At 26.4% G+C, this 21,918-nt stretch overlaps 1 protein-coding gene across 1 annotated transcript in view; it reads right to left on the bottom strand.

The window, feature by feature from the left end:
• LOC101239423 (uncharacterized) overlaps positions 1 to 21,918 on the bottom strand; it is a 157,662-nt gene that overhangs the window by 49,530 nt on the left and 86,214 nt on the right. Inside the window, exons 15-16 of the mRNA XM_065794841.1 lie at positions 20,292 to 20,348; positions 3,597 to 3,722 (exon numbers count right to left, since the gene is read on the bottom strand). Of these exons, the coding sequence (XP_065650913.1) occupies positions 3,597 to 3,722; positions 20,292 to 20,348 (183 nt within the window). The remainder of the gene's footprint in view (positions 1 to 3,596; positions 3,723 to 20,291; positions 20,349 to 21,918) is intronic.

Genomic DNA, 21,918 nt, shown 5'->3' with positions numbered 1-21,918 from the left:
ATGTTGAGAGAAAAAGCTCTGTGGATCCCAAAAAGGTGTTACTTCCACCACTTCACATTAAGTTCGGGCGGATGAAACAATTTGTTAAGGTGTTGCCAAAAGAAGGGGAGACTTTCAAATATCTTTGTGGGCAGTTTCCTGGTTTATCCGAGGCAAAGCTAAAGGAAGGAATCTTTGTTGGACTAGATATTAGAAAACTTATGAGAGATATTTTGTGGACAGAATGGAAACAAAAGAAAAGGCAGCATGGACATCCTTTAAATTAGTTGTTACTGGTTTTCTAGAAAACAACAAAGATCCAAACTACAAGACCATTGTCACAGACATGCTCGGCAACTTTAAGAAGCTGGGCTGTAACATGAGCACTAAATTTCATTTTCTCCATTCACATCTTGATTACTTTCCTGCAAACCTTGGTGATGTAAGTGAAGAGCAAGGCGAAAGATTTCACCAAGACATCAAGGAAACGGAAAGAAGATATCAGGGAAGATAAAACGTCAACATGATAGCGAACTACTGCTAGATGTTGAAGAGAGATGATCCTGAACGTGTCCACAGCCTGAAAAGCAATAAAGGAAGCTTCGACAGAAAGCAAAAACATTATTATAAGGACTTATAAGCTGAAAGGGGGTCATCCATAAATGATGTCAGTGTTTTTTCTCAATTTCTTGACTCCCCCTCCCCCCTTTGTCAAACTCTGTCAATTTTTGGCTAACCCCCCGTTATACATGATATCAGTTTTTGTGTACTCACCCCCTAAAAAACAATAAAAATGCTTAAAAACCATTGATTTTTTTTCTGACTAAAATATACATTTATATAATAGTAGATCTTATCAAATTACATTATATAATAGTCAATATCTCATTAAATAATCAACTAAGCAAATAGTATTATATATTTTTAATATAATCTTCCTATGGGTTGTTGAAATGATATAGTATTATATATCTTTAATATAATCTTCCCATGGGTTGTTGAAATGATCATCCATTGAAACAATAGGTAGAGAATGCTCTCCATTCTCTAAAAGGATATCGTATTCTTGAAGTACAATCAAATTTGTTGCATCAACTTCATTTTCATCTAACCATTCAGCAGTTTCCGAACTCTTCTGCAAGGCGATGACTCCCAAAAATTCTGTCTGACGCTTGGCAGCGATATGAACAGGTTGGATCCTTTTAATTAGAGGGAGTGTTATAGAAGAAGAATGGATGAAATCATACTTTTTCAACATAGCTTGAGAGGCAAAGTAGATATTGCACTTTTTACAGATTCTTTCAGCTAGGCTAGACTGAATTGATGGACATAACGCATCATACTGCTAAATTGGAAATCCTTTGGCAGTACAAGGAAGAATACTTTTTATAGTCCAACAACAAGAACGATTTTCACATTTCATAATTTGAGTAAAATATTGACTTGTATGAAGATGATCGACAATCCAATGTTGATCTTGTAATAAAAGCCTCCTTGACTCTAGCTCTGATTTGTCTGGATCAATTTACTCTGCTAAAAGATATGTTGGTTATTATAGGTTAAAAATTATATTAACATTTTTACAAATTAACTTTTGTCAATGTCAACCTTGAGAATCAAGATGAGTTCCGTAATGTTCATGCGGAAGAATCACCCCAGAAAATTCTTTACTTAGAGGTGCCATTCATCGCTCAGCTCTGTTGAATGCACTGCGGCCTGGAGCGTTCGTTATGATGAAAAGTGCGTCAAGGTTATTCTTCAAGAAATGGTGAATCCCGATTTCAATTACTTTCTGGTATCTGGGATTTTCATCGGGTCCTCCATCGACGCTAAACACAACGATAGGCTTAACCATATTAGTTTGAGGATCTCTGGTAATAGATCCTCAAACTAATATGGTTAAGAATTATAATATAATAGAGTCGAATTCTTTGATATATAAGAGGCGCTGAAAGTCTAATCCATGAGCAAAGGCGGTCGAGGATGCGTGTTTTTCTGATCGAACAGCAATGTAGGTAGGTCCAGAATAAGTAACAGCATCTGTTTTTCCGAGACCATCTTTTTTGATCATAATTTCAGTGTATACAGATGGTATAAGCTTGTGTTTAGCAGCCACGACCCAGTTGTGGTGCGGGAGAGTTACCCGGTACTCCAAATGCATCAACAACGGCGGCTGTTTTTCGGCTGCTGTGATTCCAATTGACACTCTAGCTTTGTCGTCTTGGCTAATGAAACACACTTCATCTGGCCCTAAAATAGAACAAACTTCTTCCACATATTTTATAGTTGAACTGCAAAAGAGTCTGCCAACATGTTTTAAATAAGATTCATTCTGAGGAATGATCAATCTAACAGGGACTGTTTTGACGTGCCTTTTGCCTACTAATGTTCTTTAACTTCTCAGAAGTTGACAAGTATAGAGGGTGCTCTTGCTGATTGCAAATCCAATTTTGTTCATCTCAGATGTCAATTCGTCGAGAGTTAGCGCAAGCTTTTTAAAAGAGTTTCTTCAACCCGCTAGGGAGAAATTGGCGTTTTGAATTTTCAATAGACTTTATGTGTTTGCATTGCATCACATTTTACAATCAACTAGAGAGCAATTAGAGTTTCGTATTTGAAATAACGACAATTTAATTTCAAAAAATGACAAATTTATGAGTTTACTTTTATAAGTTAACTTTGAACCACATTTTATAATCCGCTAGGGAGCGAATAATGATTGTGAATTTTATATACAAAGAGTTAATATTTCTAACATAATTTGACTCGCAGTCAAATGGTAATATATTAAGAAAACGATAGTAATTTTTATTTTACGTTAGTAGTTGTTATTTATTTAATGTCTCTGGGAAACTTACTATATTAATTTATAATATTATATTATAAATAATTTAATAAAATATAATATCGAATTCCCCGCATTTAATATTAGTTTCCCCACAAACATAACATCAATTCTATACCATTTAGTAGATGTAAATACCGTTAAAATCTGCTCATTAAAACTTAAAAAAAAATTTAAATTGACATCATTTTGGCCTCAACAACCCCTCCCCATTGTCAATTAGTGTCAAACTTTCCAGCACACCCTCCCCCCTATATTTACTGACATCATATATGGATAGTTTAGAAGATATTTTATGCATTAAATAAAATTCTATAGCGTTTGAAAAATGTGAAAAATTGGTTGAAATTTGTTATTTTACCCAAAAATAATCCCTTTTTGTGAGAAAACCTGTTGTAATAAAAAAACATGGATTGCATTTTCGAAATCAGCACTGAGAAATACTTAAAAAACAGTTATCAAATTTCAAACAACATTTTAAAAATATTTTTTTGCAGACCTGTGTAATTATTAAAAGTTAAAAGCTCTAGATGAATATGTAGGCAGTAATCTTATGAGAGTTTTCATGGCTTTTATTTCATTTTCATGAGTTTAAATAAATAATAATATAAATATTATTAGTTACTATTGATTTGCATATATTGCTGTGTGTGTAAATTTGCTGATTGTCACAAAAAATATTAAGCTCTAAATAAAATTTTCTTGAAGCAATGTTTTTAATTAAAAAACTTTTTTTTTTCCAGAAATTAAAGATTACTTCTAAATAACTTACCTAAACAGCTTCCATTCTCATCACCCAAAATCCACCCTTTTAAACATGAGCAAAAAAAGCTACCCTCTGTGTTTTCACATACACTGTTATTCCAACATGGATTTAAGTTAACGCATTCGTTGTCATCTAAAAAAGAATTATTAATATAAAAAAATTCTTACAACCATAGCTCATTTAATCAAGTTACAAGCTCATTGTCCAACTTAATATATTTATTCTTCTTACATATCTTTAATAAACTTTTGTAAAAATTATACATTTTTAAACAATTTATGAACATCTTTTTTATAATTATTTTAAAATAATAAAAAAATACTGAAATTTATAGACTATTTATGTTTAGAACCAAAATCTAGCATTCTTTTCATATATTTATCAACTATATTTTAATAAAATTTGACAAAACCATACCTTTTAATTATCAACCAATATGGCTGTTACACTTTTAATTATCTACAAATGTGACTGTTACACAACTTATGCTCACTTCCAAATTTATGTCATAACTCATTAGTCCTCAAATTTATGTCATAATTCATTGTCATTAGTCTAAGTATAGCAAAAACTATATAAACCCTCTATTTAAAGTTCGGGAGATATCGACTTACATACAACAAAATAAAATAAGCCTATTTATCCGTCTATTAAATAATAAAGTAACTTTTGAAATCATCAATTCTCAGCTTAACTATTGTTCATTAAAATATTCATTTTTAGGTGATATAAAGGAATTATGTAAGATCCATAAAATAAATATGAAAAACTTAATTCAGGATAAAAAGAAAGTGAAAACTAATACTTCAGAAAATATAATTCCTGAAGATACTTATCAAATTTTAGTACAAGCAATTCAATGTTGGAATGCAAAGCAACAGCGAACAATTTTTAAAAATACTCTTGAAGAAAACATTCTCAAGTGATATACTTTATTCTCTCTTTATATATCTTAAACTATTTTTATGCATTTTTACCTTGTAAACACATTTACAGAGAGTGTTTAAATAAAATAATAATAATATAACTCTGACCTTAGCTTTTGCCAAGTCTTTCAATGCTCTCCTTTAGATAAAACGCATACTACTACATCAAATCTAACAACTCATTATATCTAATAAAACTACCCTAAAGTTGAGAAGCATTCTTTTTACAACTTTATTTTGTAATGGAACAAGGTCTGACCTTTTCTGTAATAAAACCTTGATTTAGACTTTTGTATTTGAACAGAAATGAAGGGTTATAACCCTTGTCATTTGTTTCAATCTAAACCTTATTCTAACCCAGTCGTAATTATTTCTCACAATATTATATATATTTGATAATATACTAGTTAAATATATTATTAACTCATTTGATAACAGACTAGTTAAATATACTTTGTACTTTGAATTATTAATTATACTTGGTACTTTAACTACTGACCTTGATCTCGATGTACTAAATATATTGTTAAATCAAATCATAATACAAATCAAATCAGATTACTGAAATATACTTAAATATAAATCATCATAACTGCATAATGGTTCTAATTTCTCTGTAAAAAAATAGTAATATGCACTGGTTGAAATATTAACAATTATAATTGTCACAGTAGTTTTAGTCTGAACCTATCCACTCATATACTAGGTGCTAAGGTATTAACTCATCAATTTGTTGTATAATTAGGTTTGAGTTCTATGGATATTTTTTTATATTCATTAGCTAACTTAGATGTTTAACTTTATGACTTGTATTCCAGACAAACCTAATCACTTCTAACTTTTATCCTTGATTTATCTACCTTCTATCCTTAATTTCCATCTTGTCTTTGAATCTAGTTTGAGATCAGTTTCTCCTTTCAGTTGAAATCAGTTTCTTCTTACCATCTTTTTGGTTGTTTTAACTGAAACCGTTATTGATCTTTATCCTTTAATTATAGTATTTAATAATACTTTAAGTATCGACAGTTAATACTAAAATTACACAAAAAGTATATAGAAATACTAACTAAGAAGTTGTAAATTTCTTAAATCAGTGAAAATATTCATAATTTTTAAATCAAAAATTTTTTTTTAAATGAAAATAGCTTTACTGTTGGTAATGTTGTTATTTTAATTATAAATTAATAAAAAAATAACCTTGTTATGATCTAAACATTTATTTTTAAATTTTTCTACATCAGATTAACACTATCATTGCACTACAACTACTTTACAACCCAATAGCAATATTTTTGTAGTTTTTTTTGTAATAGCCCAAGAACTTGAACAAGAACTGATGTTTTTTGTCTCTTTGCAGAAAAATGTACCTTATCTCTAATAACTTGAACTCACCAAGGCATAGAAGTCTTTATTCGTTCTTGCTGACTATAAGTCAGCAAGAAGGAATAAAGACTTCTATGCCTTATCTCAATCAAGTCTTACTCTATGATTTTTTCTTTATGCGGCTGATAAGTGAATTGTCTTTTTCATCTTTTTTTGCATGTTTTCATAGAAATTAGTTTCCAGAGACTTTTTTTTTTTTTTTCCAGAGTAAAATTTTTAATAACATTATTGATAAAGGCAAATTGTTTCTCATATATGGTTATGATTTCTTACCTCTTGTAAGAATAATTAGCAGAACTGATTGCATAGAACAATCCCTCTAGTATATCTCATAAACCTATTGACTATATTTGTTCTGTCATTTTAAATGAACAGGTTAATTCATTTTTAGACATCCATATACTCTTGATTCTGTTCCTAAGGTTGTTTTCTACAATAATTTTTCTTTAGCTTGTAGTCTAGATAAAATGTCACAGTTTTACAAAAGTAAGTTCTCTTCATTACACTCCCACCAACTTGACATGTGAAAACTTATTTTCTTGTCTGCTGATAAATAGTAACTGTGGATCAAATTTGTAAAAATTCTGTCAATCTCTCTAATTATTGCCCAATCTATGTTTCTACTTTACAACTACTTCCTCCTTAACTACTATACAAACTTCTAATATCTTAATTTGAGTCTAAAAACTTACTTTTTGACAACCAATGTTTCTATACACTTGTTCCTAAACTGACTTGTTAACCATTATAACATTTAACTGTGCATTGGAAGGAAGTAATGAGGGATGAACTATTGGTCTCAGTATATAAAAGAATTCCAATGGTGTCTGACATGCTTGCCTTTGTCATAAGGTTGCTTTATAAGGTATATTAGGAAAAATTTGAAAATTAATGAATTACTTTTTTCCAAACACACTATTAAAGTTGTACATTTCCAGTAATATCTGGATACAAAAAAAAATTTTCTTCTTCAGGTGTTGCTTCTGATCTATATTAACAATCTATTTGATAATCTTATCTCCAGCCCTCAGAATTAGGGTTAGCATTTGGCAATGCCAATCTTAAAGTGTTTGACCTATTTTTATGTTTTATGGTAGGACCATTTATCAAATTTTTTTTTGCAGACCTGGTGTCAACCTCTAAAAGATTGAGAATGGCAAACTATTGCCAACCTCATTTTGAGGGTTGTATCTCTAAGATGGCTTTATTTAATAACACAACTAAATACTTATATTTTTAAAAAAAGTCAGCACTAATCTTATCTCTATTTTGAAGCAGCATAGGACTTGCAGTGTCAAGTAATTTAAAAAAGATGTAACTTGATTGTTTACTATTTTCAAAGAATGGTATATTTTTGATATTCCTATATCAATATATAGAAAAAATCTTAGTAAATTGTCTACTTTACATCTTTTCAGATTATTATTTACAACTAGCCATTAATTATAGACTCAATCCATTGAAAAGTTAGCAAATGCTAAATTTAAATTGATTTATTAAGCTTGCTATTTTAATACTCCTGACCTGACTTTCTAACTATATAAATTTCTTATTATTATTTTAATGTCATACTGTATTTACATTCAGGATAGTGCTTTTTATGACACTCCTCTCTCTTATAAACGAGACCCATTAAAGCAATAATTTTTTTGTGGTTTGCTATAGCAGCTATGCCTAAGTCATTAACTCATTGATGTAAGGTTGCATCTCCTATTATTCTACAAATGCTACCATGGTTGCTTTTGACCATTAATATTATTATATTAATAATATATTATTAGTTTTATGTTATATTATATATATATTATTAGTTTAATAATATAAATATATTGCTATATAACCTTAATATAATTGCTAGAGTCAACGTTTAACATTTAACTTTTAATGTCGTTTCTTTTTTTAAAGAAGTTTTAATTTGTTACTAGGCTTTTCTGAATTTGAAAGAGCGCATTCTCAAAATGCAAGCGGTCATTGGAGAAAGATCTCTAAAGCGAGTTAAAACTTTTTACCTTTCGGAATTTAATTATTATTTATTAGTTTAAAAATATTACATAAAGAATCATATTAAGATAAATAATTATCATTAAGATCATATTATAATTGAAGTTAGTAAAGAAAATAGTTTAGCAATTTATATATAACATTTTTATTAGATATAAAGTAGAAAGAAACACTCTTTTTAATTTTTTAAATCGTTTACATTTTGTTTTTCTTTTAGCTTTACTTTTTTTAGAAGTTTTGTTTTTATTGAGCTTTTAATTTATTTTTAAGAAGAAAATTGGGGTATGGATGAAGCCTAATTATTTTTTATGCAACAAAAAAGTTATACCAAGGCTAATTCCATATAATTGATTATTACTACTTTGCATAAAAAGGTTATTATAATTTAATTTTATATTATAAAGGTTATTAATATAATTTAATGATAATTTCTGTGATGCTACTAACTATTTTTGTTCTTTTTTAGAAAATTTAGAAAAATAAATTAAAATTTTGTGCCAACACTGACATGACATGTCACATGTTATTGTATGTAAAGGTTAAATTTTGTTATGAGGATTACAGTTCTTATGAAAAAATTAAGGTAACCAGTATTGTTTGTATATATATATATATATATATATATATATATATATATATATATATATATATATATATATATATATATATATATATATATTTTGTTTACTTTGAATTTTTTAATTTTCTGGTGTCATTTTAAAAATTTTTGTTTGCACATGTTTATTGTTTGCATATATGCTTTTTTGATAAGTATGTGTATGTGTTAATATGTGGTTTATAGCTGTTTTATCAATGTGTTTTTATAATAATGTAAAGTGTTTTTTTATTGTTTGTGAATGTGTTGATATGTGTTATATAATTGTTTTATAAATGTGTTTAAATATGTTTATATAAGGTTAAATATATATATTGTGTTTATAGTTGGTACATATGTTTATATTATGTTGTTTCTATGTTTACAAAGTGCTTGGTGAACATGTAGAGCAAGATTTGTCAACCTTGCGAGCCAAGTGATGTACTTAAAGCAGAGGGTTACACGCCATTGTTAACAGTGTTTAACTGTTACTGCTTTAGGTATAGGTGTTTTCAAGCCTTTATTATTAATTATACTGAAAATACATAATAATGAATTTTAATAACATTTTGCGTAATGTTATTACATATGTTCTGTCATACAAGAATGTTATGTTACTTAAGTTATGTTATATGCATATTATATTAACTTAAGGTGTGTGCTATTGTTGTGTGTTGTGGTTGTGATGTTGTTTTTTGTAATCTTTTGAGTTAATAAACATTTGGCTTACCTTCACATTGGTGTTAATTGTTAAAAATGATAAATAGGTAATTTCATTATTAAAGCTCCCTGCTTTTAATCATTCACTAAATTCCAAGACAAATTATTTTGCCATATATACAATTTGTTTTAAAAAACTAAAAACTTAAATCCAATACAAATTATTTTGTTCCAAATTATGCTATAAACTAAAAACCATGAAAAATTGTTCTGTCATATATACAATTTGTTTTATTTCAATTTGGTTTTTTGTCTTTAGCGCTGTTCATTACATGATTTTGCTATAAATATTTTGGAATCGTGATGTACCAGAATAAATCATTTTCTAAAAGCTGACATGAAATAATAATAATTTTACAACTACTACTTTGGTAAATCACAACAGCTCTATAAGGTACATTGATTTTCAGTTTTTCAATGTAATGTTTTTCTTATTTATTTACTTATTTATTACACTTTACATTTAGATTTATAAGATGATGTATTTATGTGGTATAGAAGAACAAAATATTGTAGAGTTTTGAGAAATTTTTAAAAATATTCACTAATAATTTTTTGAAAGAAATAATATTGAAGTTTGCAAAAAATGATTTACAAAGTTGTTTTTTTTTTAATTTTTCTGTGTTAGCAGTATGTTTATTATTAGAATTGCAGGTTTTTAATATTTTTTCAAATTATTATTTGCTAAGCTAATTTTTTTAAACACCTCCTAGTTGATATATATATATATTTTTAAAGTCATAAGATTATTGTATTATTTATTTTAAATGACAGTTTGTTATATATAAAAACTATTTGTGTGTGCTATTTAGAGTAGAAAAAAAATTATATAGAAAAGGTCACAATCTTCGAGATTCTTTTAAGATTTTTTGCTACTACTTTCAATTAAAAGTCAAGTTTAAATGGATGATATTAGGCTAAAAGCAGATATTAGTTTAAAAAATGCAAATGTTAATAAGCAAGTCAATCATTGCAGAAATGAAAGAGAGGCTTAGGCGAAATGAAATTAATAATTGACAAAATGCTGGACATGCTGTTTGCCAAGCAGCAAATAGTTATGATACCAACTGAAGTGAAAGTGGTTAGGTAAGTTGTAAATAATCGTTGCAAAAATGAAAGAGATAGACTTGGACGAGATGAAATTAATAGTCAACAAAATACTAGATATGCTGTTAGATACGAAAGAATGCATTGTATAGCAAAGAGTCATACTATTCCAGATTATGATTATTTAGGAGAAATAAATTATATTTGTCAGCATTGTGGTGCTAAGAAATTTCCTGATGAAATACATTTCTTATGTTGCCATATTAGAAAGGTAGTTTTGTCGCAACCTTCACCATTTCCACAAGATTTACAAGATTTATTTAAAGGAAATTATGTAGATAGAAATGCTAATCTGAATTTTTTTAAATATATTAGAAACTATAATGACTGTCTTTCTTTTGCTTCATTTAAAGCTAATGTAGTTCAACCCATGAATCATGGGCGGCCATGTTTTAGAATATGAGGTCAAGTTTTTCATTGAATAGGTAATCTTAGGCCAAATCAAGATGTTCCGCCAACATATTGTCAACTATACACCTATGATATACTTGCAGCAGTAAATTTTAGAATGCAACAACGTGGTAATGATCTTTGCTTAAATGATTTAATGTTTCGATTGCAAACTATTATTAGTGAAGAGAACCCATTTGCTCTTGCATTTAAAAACATAGCTGAAGTGAAAGATGAAGAAATTCTTTGAGCAGCTATAGAAGGTCAGTGTCAGTTGTAAAAATATCTTTACTTGAAGGGCAAGATAGATATTGCTATATTCTCAATTCACATAATGAAGTTGCAGTTGTATTTTTTGGTGAAGATGGTGTAACACCTGCTTCCAGGGAAGTTGTTATTTACCCAAGAGGTCACCCTCTTAAAACTATATCAAGTATGTCTGCCAACTTAGATCCTATGGTTTATCCTCTATTTTTTCCAAGGGGCTATGCTGGTTGGCATAATCAATTGGTTCACAACCTTGAATGTGCTACATTGGTTAGAAATCACATTACATTATCTCAGTATTACAGTTATAAACTTTCAGTTCGACAATTTTTTTCTTCACTCTTTTATGGCAAAAAAACTGTTTCAGCAATATGCTGTTGATGCGTATGTTAAATATGAAGGCCAACGCCTTGCTTCCATCAGAAATAACCAAAACAAACTGAGAAGCGAGCAGTATGATGCCTTACAGGAACATCTAAACAACCTTGGAAATGATCATAATGTTAGACCAGGGCATGTTGTAGTTTTGCCATCAACTTATATAGGAAGTCCTAGAGCTATAAAAGAAAACTTTGAAGATGCTATGGCTATAATTAAAAAGTATAGTAAACCAGATCTTTTTATTGCTTTCACTTGCAACCCAAAATGATGCGAGATAACTGAAAGTTTATATCCAGATCAGACAGCAAATGATAAACTTGACTTGGTTACTCGAGTATTTAAACTCAAATTAAATAACCTTCTCAATGACATTTTTAAGCACAGTCTTTTAGGGAAAGTTGTAACACATGTTCAGATTATTGAAATTTAAAAGCATGGTTTGCCACATGTTCATATTTTACTTCACTTTGCAAATGATGATAAGCTTGAAACAGCACGTTATATCAATAATTTAATATCTGCAGAAATTCCAGATCCGATTGTTAATTGTGGTCTTTATGACGTTGTTAAAACTTGCGCGATTCACTGTTCATGTGGCATACTGAATCCAAATTTTCTCGGCATGAAAGATGGGGTGTGCAGAAAAAACTATTCTAAAGAACTTAATGCTAACACAGTGGCAGTTCATAATGGTTATCCACGCTCTAGATGTTGTGATAATGGTCTGGTTATCAATATTAAAGGTAAAAATGTAGATAACCGCTGGGTGGTACCTTACAATCCATGGTTATTAAAGAAATATCAAGCTTACATTAATGTTAAGGCTTGCATGTCTGTTAAGGCTGTTAAATATTTGTACAAATACATATACAAGGGTCACAGCTGTGCCAATATTTTAATAAATGAACAAAATAATCATGATGAAGCAAATACTTTTTTAGATTGTCATTATGTTAGTGCATAAGTCACACACTATTATACACCTTAAAGTTCATCTACCTGAAAATCAATTAGTGTATTTTAGAGAAGGAGCAGAACAAATGGCTTTCGATTGTGCAGCTCAATTTGATACACACCTAACAGCATGGTTTAAGTTAAATACTGAAAATAAAAGAGTACATTGCTATATAGTGGAAAAACATTAATGTAAAATTATTTGATTTATAGTTCTTGAACTATAAATCTAGAGTACATTTAATAGTTATTTTTTCAAAATTGACTAACATCTCATTTAAGATATGGTAGGTGAAAAGTGTTACACAAATAATGTTATATTTTCTAATGTTCTTAATTTATAGTCTTTAGATTTTCATTTCGAAAATTTACTGTTAGTAGGTTGTGAGCACATTTTGTATGTATAACTTTATTATTATTTTGTAACTTTATTATTATTTTAATCCTTTTTTTCATAGTTTTTGATATTTGTCATTTAATATTGTTATAAAATGTGTTTATATGTGTATATAAAATCATATTTAGTTATAGTTGTATATATGTTTAAATTATGTTGTTTCCATGTTTTCAAAGTCGTGTGACTTGGCATTATGTTGAGCAAGATTGATAACCATGCCAGCCAAGCGGTGTACTTATAGCAGAGGTGTGATTTGGCACCATTTAGTGTCAAGCGGTGTTACTACTTTAGAGCTAGGTTGTGTTGTCTAGCCTTTTTTAATTATTCCGGAAACACATAATAAAGTCTGTTAATGTTTAGCGTAATGTGGATGAGAGAGTATGCAACCTTGATCTTTAAATCTAGGGTGCTTTAATGTCCTAAATTTGAAGTAATTGAACAACTAATATATTGAATAATATATTGCAGTAGTGGTGTAGTGGTAAGAGCGCTCGCTTTGTAAGCAAGAGGTTCGGAGTTCGACTCCCACCACGTCCCTGGAAGTCCCACCGCGCTCAACTTAGTTTCTCCGCGCAGCGGCCTTGCTCGGCGAGGTTCGTGTTTCGGAGTTAAAGAGTTGAGAGAGGGTTGCACCACGAATAACAACTAAAAAATAAAAAATAAAAAAACACAAAAAAATAAATGAGTAGCCTCTTCTACTGTAGTGGCCCCCCTCGGGCCTTGGGGAGGTGAATAATCTAAAAAAAAAAAAAAAAAAAAAAAAGAATATAAAAACAAATATACTTTTATGTATTTATATGTTTAGTAAAAAGATAAATATAGTTAACTCTAAATTGGTTTTTAAATTTTGCCTTTCATATTTTAATTTGGTTTGTTATTTTCACTGGATTTAAGGATCAAGGGTGCAAACATGCTATTGTTATGTGTTGTTGTTGTGATGTTTTGTGTTGGTAGACAGCTTGGCTTACCATCCTGTTGGTGTCTATTGTTAGAAATGAATAATTAGTAGTTTCATTATTGGAACTTACTGCGTTTATTTATTTACTAAAAGCCAAGACAACATTTTGCTAAAAATGCAATTTATATCTTAATTTGATTCTTTTTTTTTTTTAGCATTGTTCATCCTTTTGTACATTGAAAGAGATTTTATAGTTACATTTTCGATAAATGTTTTTATTAACTACAATGTCAAAATAGGTTACTCTAAATAGCTAAATTGATTTTCAGTTTGTATGTAGTGTTTTTTTGTTGTTTTTTTTTATCATAATTCCATTACTTTTTTATTTTAGATTTAAGAAATTTATATTATTTATAAAAAAAAAACCTGATTTCTTTTTATTGTAAATTTTTGTTAGTTAAAATGATATAATGCAATAAATTAAATTTTTTTATTGTTCTCTCTATTCTATACCAAATAGTTTATTGTACATATCTTTGGGCATCTTTGTAAAAGGGGTTCAAACTAAAAACAAACTAAAAACCTTTAATAACATGGAGAATATTGAAGTTTTACGCATTTGTCAAATATCAAGTTACTTAAATTTTGTAACGTGTTTAACTAATTAATTAGCTTTCCTGCATTTGCAACACTTTTGAGGAAAAAAAGAAAAATTCTTATATATGTAAATCATTGTTTTACATAATTATTTTGGTAAAAGGCCTTCATCAAAAACTTGATTACTCTTAACAAAAATAACTTTATTCACCATCACTCTATTGGCCATCATTAAAGTAAAAAGAGGGGAGGGACCTCATTATTAGAGTCAAAATATTTTAGAAAATTAAACTTCAAGTAACAAAAGGAATTTTTAGTAAATGGTAGCAAATTATTATAGCAAATTACCGCTTACTAAAAGCTATTAAAATAAATAGGCCATACAAATAATATAAAAATGGTCTGTGTTGAGCAGACTTAACAAGACCTGGGTGCGGTCAGCTAGGTTTACAAACATGAAACTATATCATGTTAAAAAATATGAACATAACATAACTTTTAAAAGCCAATTTAAAACATTTTGGTAGCAAAATGTGATAGTATTTTGTAAGTATAAATGTAATAGTTTAGTAAAAAAAACTATTTTAAGATTTTTTGGCTCATAAAATGGATTTAAAACCTGATTGATTGTGGTTTCCTGTTAAATCACAATAAATAACGATTAGAAGGCTACATGGCCAAGATGGAATATGCAACATAAATATCAATATTGCATTTAACTCATTAATAAAAAATAAAGTAAAGAAAAGTTGGCTCTTATGTCCATATATGTTTACTGCGTATATTAGTAAATAAACTAATTAGTCGCGTAATGAGTTAGACGCATACAAAAAATATAATATTGAATTTTAGGCATTGACTAAAATTGCTAATCATAATGTGATTAATTGAATATGCTAATCGTAATGTAATTTGTAATAAGGTAATTGTAATAAGGTAATGCCAAAGTTAAGTACGCTTTTACTTTTTTGATACTCTTAGTTGTTTTGTAACTCTTAGTGATGCACAGTTTTGTTTGTGCGCAGTTAGTTTTTTTTCTGTATTGGAATTTTGAAATTGAAATTTCCAGATATTTAAAAAAGCATGTTTCTATTATATCCATTCTATAACATCTCATCATATCTTCTAAGTAGGTTATACTCTGTTTAATCATTTTGATCGTTTACATATTTTATATCTTAACATATCTATTACTTTCATTAAATTTGCTTTTAAGCATATTTATTTTTATTTTTTATATCGAATTAATATAATGTCCCAAATTGTTGATGATAAAGATTTACATTTATTTAGATGTGTATTATGTTACTGATGTGTATTATGTTATTGATGTTTATTATGTTACTGGTGTGTATTAAGTTACACTAGTTAAGTGAGTTTATTTTAAAAAAAATTAAGTAGATATTTTCACGTCTATACATTTAAGTGCTTTTATTGTTTAGACACAGAACTGAAGAGTGAAGTAAGTCAGTGTTTTTGCTATTAGATATTTATTAATATGAATTTGTTTATTTGCACTGTAACTGGAATTTTAAAACTTTCAAGTACTTTAACTTTATTTTAATTTTTCTTCAAGGAGAGTTGGAACAAAAACTAAGTATAAATTATATGATTAGTATAGTTAAATAAATGAAACATTTATATCTGTACCTCAGAAGTCAAAGGTCGGTTGTCACATTTTAGATATTGTTCAGGAGAGAGAAAATAGAAAAATAATTAGAATTTATTGGCTTATTCTTGATGGTTAAATTTATGTAATTTTTTTCGTGTTTTATTCAATTTGTCTTAAGGCACATAAAATATAATTTTGACAAAAAATAAATAAAAAGTTAAATAAAAAAAGTGAAAAGTCATTTCTGGACAACAGACGTTTTTCCTTTGAACATTGTGGGAACACCAGACCTTTTATATTAACCTAATTTTGTTTTACATTGTCATAGGACAACAGTCTTTATACTTCTCTAGATAATGAAAAAACTAAGAAGGTCTCAAACATAACTCATTTTCACAAAAAACTGGACAACCAACCATTGTCTTCTGAGGTACAGATATTAGGATTTAAAGTTTATTTTAGTTTATAGTTTTGGTTTAGTTTATAGTTATTTTTAGTTTACTTTTAGTTAGGTTTAGCCTCAGCTATCTTTTTTCTAACCTTAGACAACTTTATGGAGGAAATGAGCCGAATAGATAAAAAAAATGTAATTATATATTTATTTACATGAAAACATTGTTTCATTAATTATTCTGAGGTATATTTTTTTGTCTTTAGTGTCTGGGAGAAGCATAACTGGTAGGGCTGTGTTTTATATTTTATACATTTTGTATGGAGAAATATGTGCAATAGGTGAAAGAATTATTTAATATAAATATGACATTTTTTAACTATTTGCATTTTACTCATACTTTTGTTAAAATAAAATTGTTCACATGTTTTTATTAACTCCCTTTTTAATTTCCTTTTTTAATTTTTTTTTACATTTTTTTGCTACTTTTTTTAAATTTTTTTTGTTTGTTTTTTTTTTAATTTTTTTGTTACTTTTTTAATTTTTTACAACTCTTTAATTTACTCTCATTTTTGTAAAAAATATTTTTAGCATTCTCTTCCTGTGAAAACTGTGAGGTTATGCTTTATATTTTGATTAAATAAAATTGCAAATATTTATAATTTTTATTATATCCTTCTATTTGTAATTTAAGTGTTGTTATTATTTGAGTGCTTTTGCAATTTTAGATTTGTTAACATTTGAGCACTACAGAAATTATTTCTCCCATTACCCAGGGCTTTATCGGAGAGGTCCTTCAATATGTGGTGTAGTAATGGCAGTAAGAATGAGCCCTCCTACAAATGGAGGCACCGAAGAAAAAACAGCAACCAAAAGGCTGTAAATGTCTTCTATCAATGAAAATGTTTATAACTTTTTTGTTACTGCTTTTTATTCTGTGATTTATTTTTACTTTTTTTAATTTTGTAGTTTATTTTTTTTTAATTGGTGATTTGTTTTTAATAATATATGTTGTTTATTTGATTTGCTTTGGTCTTTTTTAATTAACATTTTTTTTTTTTTAATTTACCAATTAAACTTAAATATAGTTAATCCAATTATCATAATACAATGATGCTACATTCTATTGTTAAAAATAATTAATTGGTAGTTTAATTTATTGAACTCGCTGCTTTTAAAATTTACTATAAGCCTATACTATATTTAGCTATATAAATGCAATTTATTTATATCTCAATTTAACTTTTTATCTTTAATGTTTATAGTTTGGCTCCTTGAAGCATTTGTTATTTTGCTTTTTAATTAAAGTATTTTAAATCTACTTTGATGTATTTTAAATGAAACTAAAGTTTACTAAAAGCCAACATAAAATAATGTCATTAAACAACACCAACAAGCTGCATTATGACAGCAACTGAAGTATGACAACAGGTTACCAAAAGCAGCTAAATTGTTTGCCGGTTTTTTTGTTTTTTCTTTTATGTCTACTTATCTGTTACAATTTTTATTTTAGGTTTGTCATATGACACATTAATGCAATATAAAAGGTCAAAGTGTATACATATATATATATATATATATATATATATATATATATATATATATATATATATATATATATATATATATATATATATATATATATATATATATATATATATATATATATATATATATATATATATGTATGTATGTATGTATACATATATATATATGTATATATATATATATATATATATATATATATATATATATATATATATATATATATATATATATATATATATATATATATATATATATATATATATATATATATATATATATATATATATATATATATATATATATATATATATATATATATATATATATATACAGTATTGGCCATTAATAACATCATGTTATTGTAGTATGAATATAAGTTTGAAATTACATATTATAAAAATTAAAAGAGATTTTTTCTTCAATTTTATTTAATTAAATAAATCAAATGACTACCATATAAATTTATTATAAAGTAATAATAAATAAAAAAATTTAAAACTAAAATATTGAAATGAAAACAAGTGTTCATATGTCCACAAAAAAAAATGTTGCCAAAATAAACAAACCACATCAACAAAATTAACTAACCATAAGAACAAAAAAATAAATAAAAAACACAAAAATAAATATTTTGTTGACAATCCTTTTGCTTTTAAGCATTCATTGATCTGTTTCGGCATGGAATTCACTAAATTCTTAGTAATATTTTTTGGAACATTATTTAATAATTTTGTTACTTCTTCTTTCAGCTGGTCCAGATTTTTTATTTCAATTTTACCAAGATTGTGGTCTAGCCAAGACCACAAATTCTCTATACAGTTGAGATCTGGACTATTAGCAGGCCAAGACATGACTTTAATGTTGTTTTCTTCAAACCATTGCTTGCAAATTTTACCAGTATGACATAGAGCATTATCTTGTTGGAAGATAATTCCCGTGTCTTTTCGGAAAATAGAAGACATCAAATAGTTATCGAATATGTCTCTATATTTTTTAGAGAATCAAGCCTTCCAACAAATAGTTTGAAGCAACCGACACCTTCATAGTTTATGAAGGCCCAGATGCCTATACTGCCACTACCTTGTTTTGTTCTATACATAGAACAATCTGGGCGTATTTTTTCATGAAGTGTTCTTCTCAGCATTACTCGGTTTTTTCTTGAATCAACCTCAACATTTATTTCATTGCTGAAAAGAAAGTTGTGCCACATGCTCTAAGAACAAATTTTATGAGTTAAGCACCAGTTTTTTCTTCATTTCTGATGTTTTTTTGATAGACGTGGTTTTTTGCAAGCAGCTGGCCACATTTAATTGTGCTTTTGTAGTACTCTTCTAATTGTTCGAGCACTAGCAACAACACCAGAAGCTTCCTGCCATTTTCGACTGAGATCAGTAGATGATAACTTTCTTTTTTTTTCACTATACGAATAAGTGAACGTTCATTTCTTTTGTTTAAAATGCTGGGTCTTCCGGGAGGCAGAAGATTTTCAGTTGTATTGTATTCATATCGATTGATTATTCTGCTAACAGTTGCATGTGTTGTGTTTAAATGTTATGCAATTTTTCTAATGGAGATGTTTTGTTCATTCAATGCTATGATTTTACATTTTGTCATATTATCAATAGTTTTTCCAGTCATTTTGATTTTTTTTATTACTGAAATGTTGTAGTTGATTAGATACTAGTTTTTATATTTCATTTACACAATCTTTTTCAAATATTTATAACAACTTAAAAAAAAATTTTCTAACAATTATTATTAATTCGCAAATAAGTTCAAAGTTTTCAAAAAAGTTTCTCAAAGACAAATGCAATTTTAAAAAATTTTGAAATAATAGAGTGGATTGTTAATTTTGGCCTTTATAATTATTTCAGATTATGAGGTAAGTGTTAAAAAAATCTAGATAATTTGCACATCGATTGATACTTTTATGAATATCTATACTTATTTGAAAGAATATATTAGGCTCATCAATTAACACTTTTTATATTTGAAAAGAGTCAAACAATCATTGATTAATTATCAATCAAAGTCGAATGATCTCAAAAAAATCATGGTGGATTGTTATTAATGGCCAATACTGTATATATATATATATATATATATATATATATATATATATATATATATATATATATATATATATAATATATATATATATATATATATATATATATATATATATATATATATATATATATATATATATATATATATATATATATGTATATATATGTATTTATGTATATATATATATATATATATATATATATATATATATATATACATATATATATATATATATATATATATATATACATATATATATATATATATATATATATATATATATATATATATATATATATATATATATATATATATATATATATATATATATATATATACATATATATATATATATATATACATTTATTTCTATTGCTAATTTTAGTTAAAATTAGCAGTAGAAATAAATTTTCAAATTAACAATAAAAATAAAGCAGAGATATATGCAAGTTTAAAAAGCTTACCAATACAACCATTCTTATATTTATTCAAGATCCATCCTTGTGAACATCCTTTAAGATCTTGACAAAAAAATTTTAAATCTTTGTTTGTTTTATTAAATAAAACAAAATCAAAATAAAGATAAAAAAAATTTCAATTCAAATATTTTTCTTTATTCCATTGTAGAAAGAAGAAAAGAAAGAAAAGAAAAAGCATTAGAAAACTAAAATATTTTTAACAATGTTTATACTAATTAATGTACAAACAAAAGTACTTATAAACAAACCAAGTTGCATTTTTATAAACATTAAATTATTGCTTCAATCCTCTATTAACCTTATATCTCTGAAAAACTAACCTTAACAACCAATGTTTTGAAAAAAAGAGTAATTTTCATAAAGAATAGTTTTCTTTTTAATTGGAAAATAACTTCAAATATAAAATATTAGAATAAACAAAAAAGGACTATATTTAATATTATTTTAATTTGTAGAACAAATATAATGTTTGCATTATAGTTTTAGTAGAAATTGAAATTGGAAAATCTATAATCTACAATTTAATAGTATTGCTATCATGTTTAAGACTTTTATTATTATTTTGTTATTGTTATATTCTTATTATTATTATTGTTATTATTATCATTATTGTTGATGTCATAATTGTTATTATTCTTATTGTTATTATTGTTATTATTATTATTATTATTATTATTATTATTATTATTATTATTATTATTATTATTATTATTATTATTATTATTATTATTATTATTATTATTATTATTATTATTATTATTATTATTATTATTATTATTATTATTATTATTATTACTATTGCTTAAATAATAAAAAATTGTTTTTAACTATTAAATAATGAATACTAGAATTTACCAATTTCCTGTAGTTAGTTACTTCAAAGAAATTTTTTCTGGTTATAGCAATTCTATAGTTTTTTATTATTAATTTTTGACTATTGATTTGTCAGAACAATATAAAAAAAATAATGGAAATAACAACAAATATAAAAATTGGAAGAACAATATAAAATTTGAAATAACAATATAAAATTTGGAAGAACAATATAAAAAAAAGTAATGGAGATAACAATAAAGGAAAATCTAATAATTTTGAAGGTTTATTTTTACATTGATTCTATTATTTTTTTTATTTTTTTTTTCCATCATTTTTCTTTCATTCTTTGTATTTATTATCTTTATCTATTTTCTATGTTTCGGAATTCTTTTTTTAAATTACTTAATTGTTTTAAAGTAAGTTCTATTTTAGATGAGTTTTATTATAGAGTTGGTAGTCTGTATTAAGCTATTATATTCAATACAAATATATTTCAATCAACTTTTATAATATAAAGATATAAAGATATATTAAGTTATTATATTCAATACAAATATATTTCAATCAAATTTTTTAAAATTGAACTTCAATATATAAAAAAAACTGTGAATATTACTCATTCATTTGATTTATATTTAGTTAGCAGTAAAAATAAAAGTGATGATGATAAAGAAGTTAAAAGTAAATTTGAATTTTATAAATACTTTTATAAATAGATTGCAAGATTTTGTTCTTTTAAATAAACTAGATGCAGAGTGAACATATGGTATTTTCAATATCTAAAATGTGTTTCGTA

Source organism: Hydra vulgaris, chromosome 04 (assembly GCF_038396675.1).
Source record: "Hydra vulgaris chromosome 04, alternate assembly HydraT2T_AEP".
NCBI lineage: Eukaryota > Metazoa > Cnidaria > Hydrozoa > Anthoathecata > Hydridae > Hydra > Hydra vulgaris.
The sequence above is the reverse complement of the archived record's forward strand: the minus strand, read 5'-3'. Positions and strand labels throughout refer to the sequence as shown.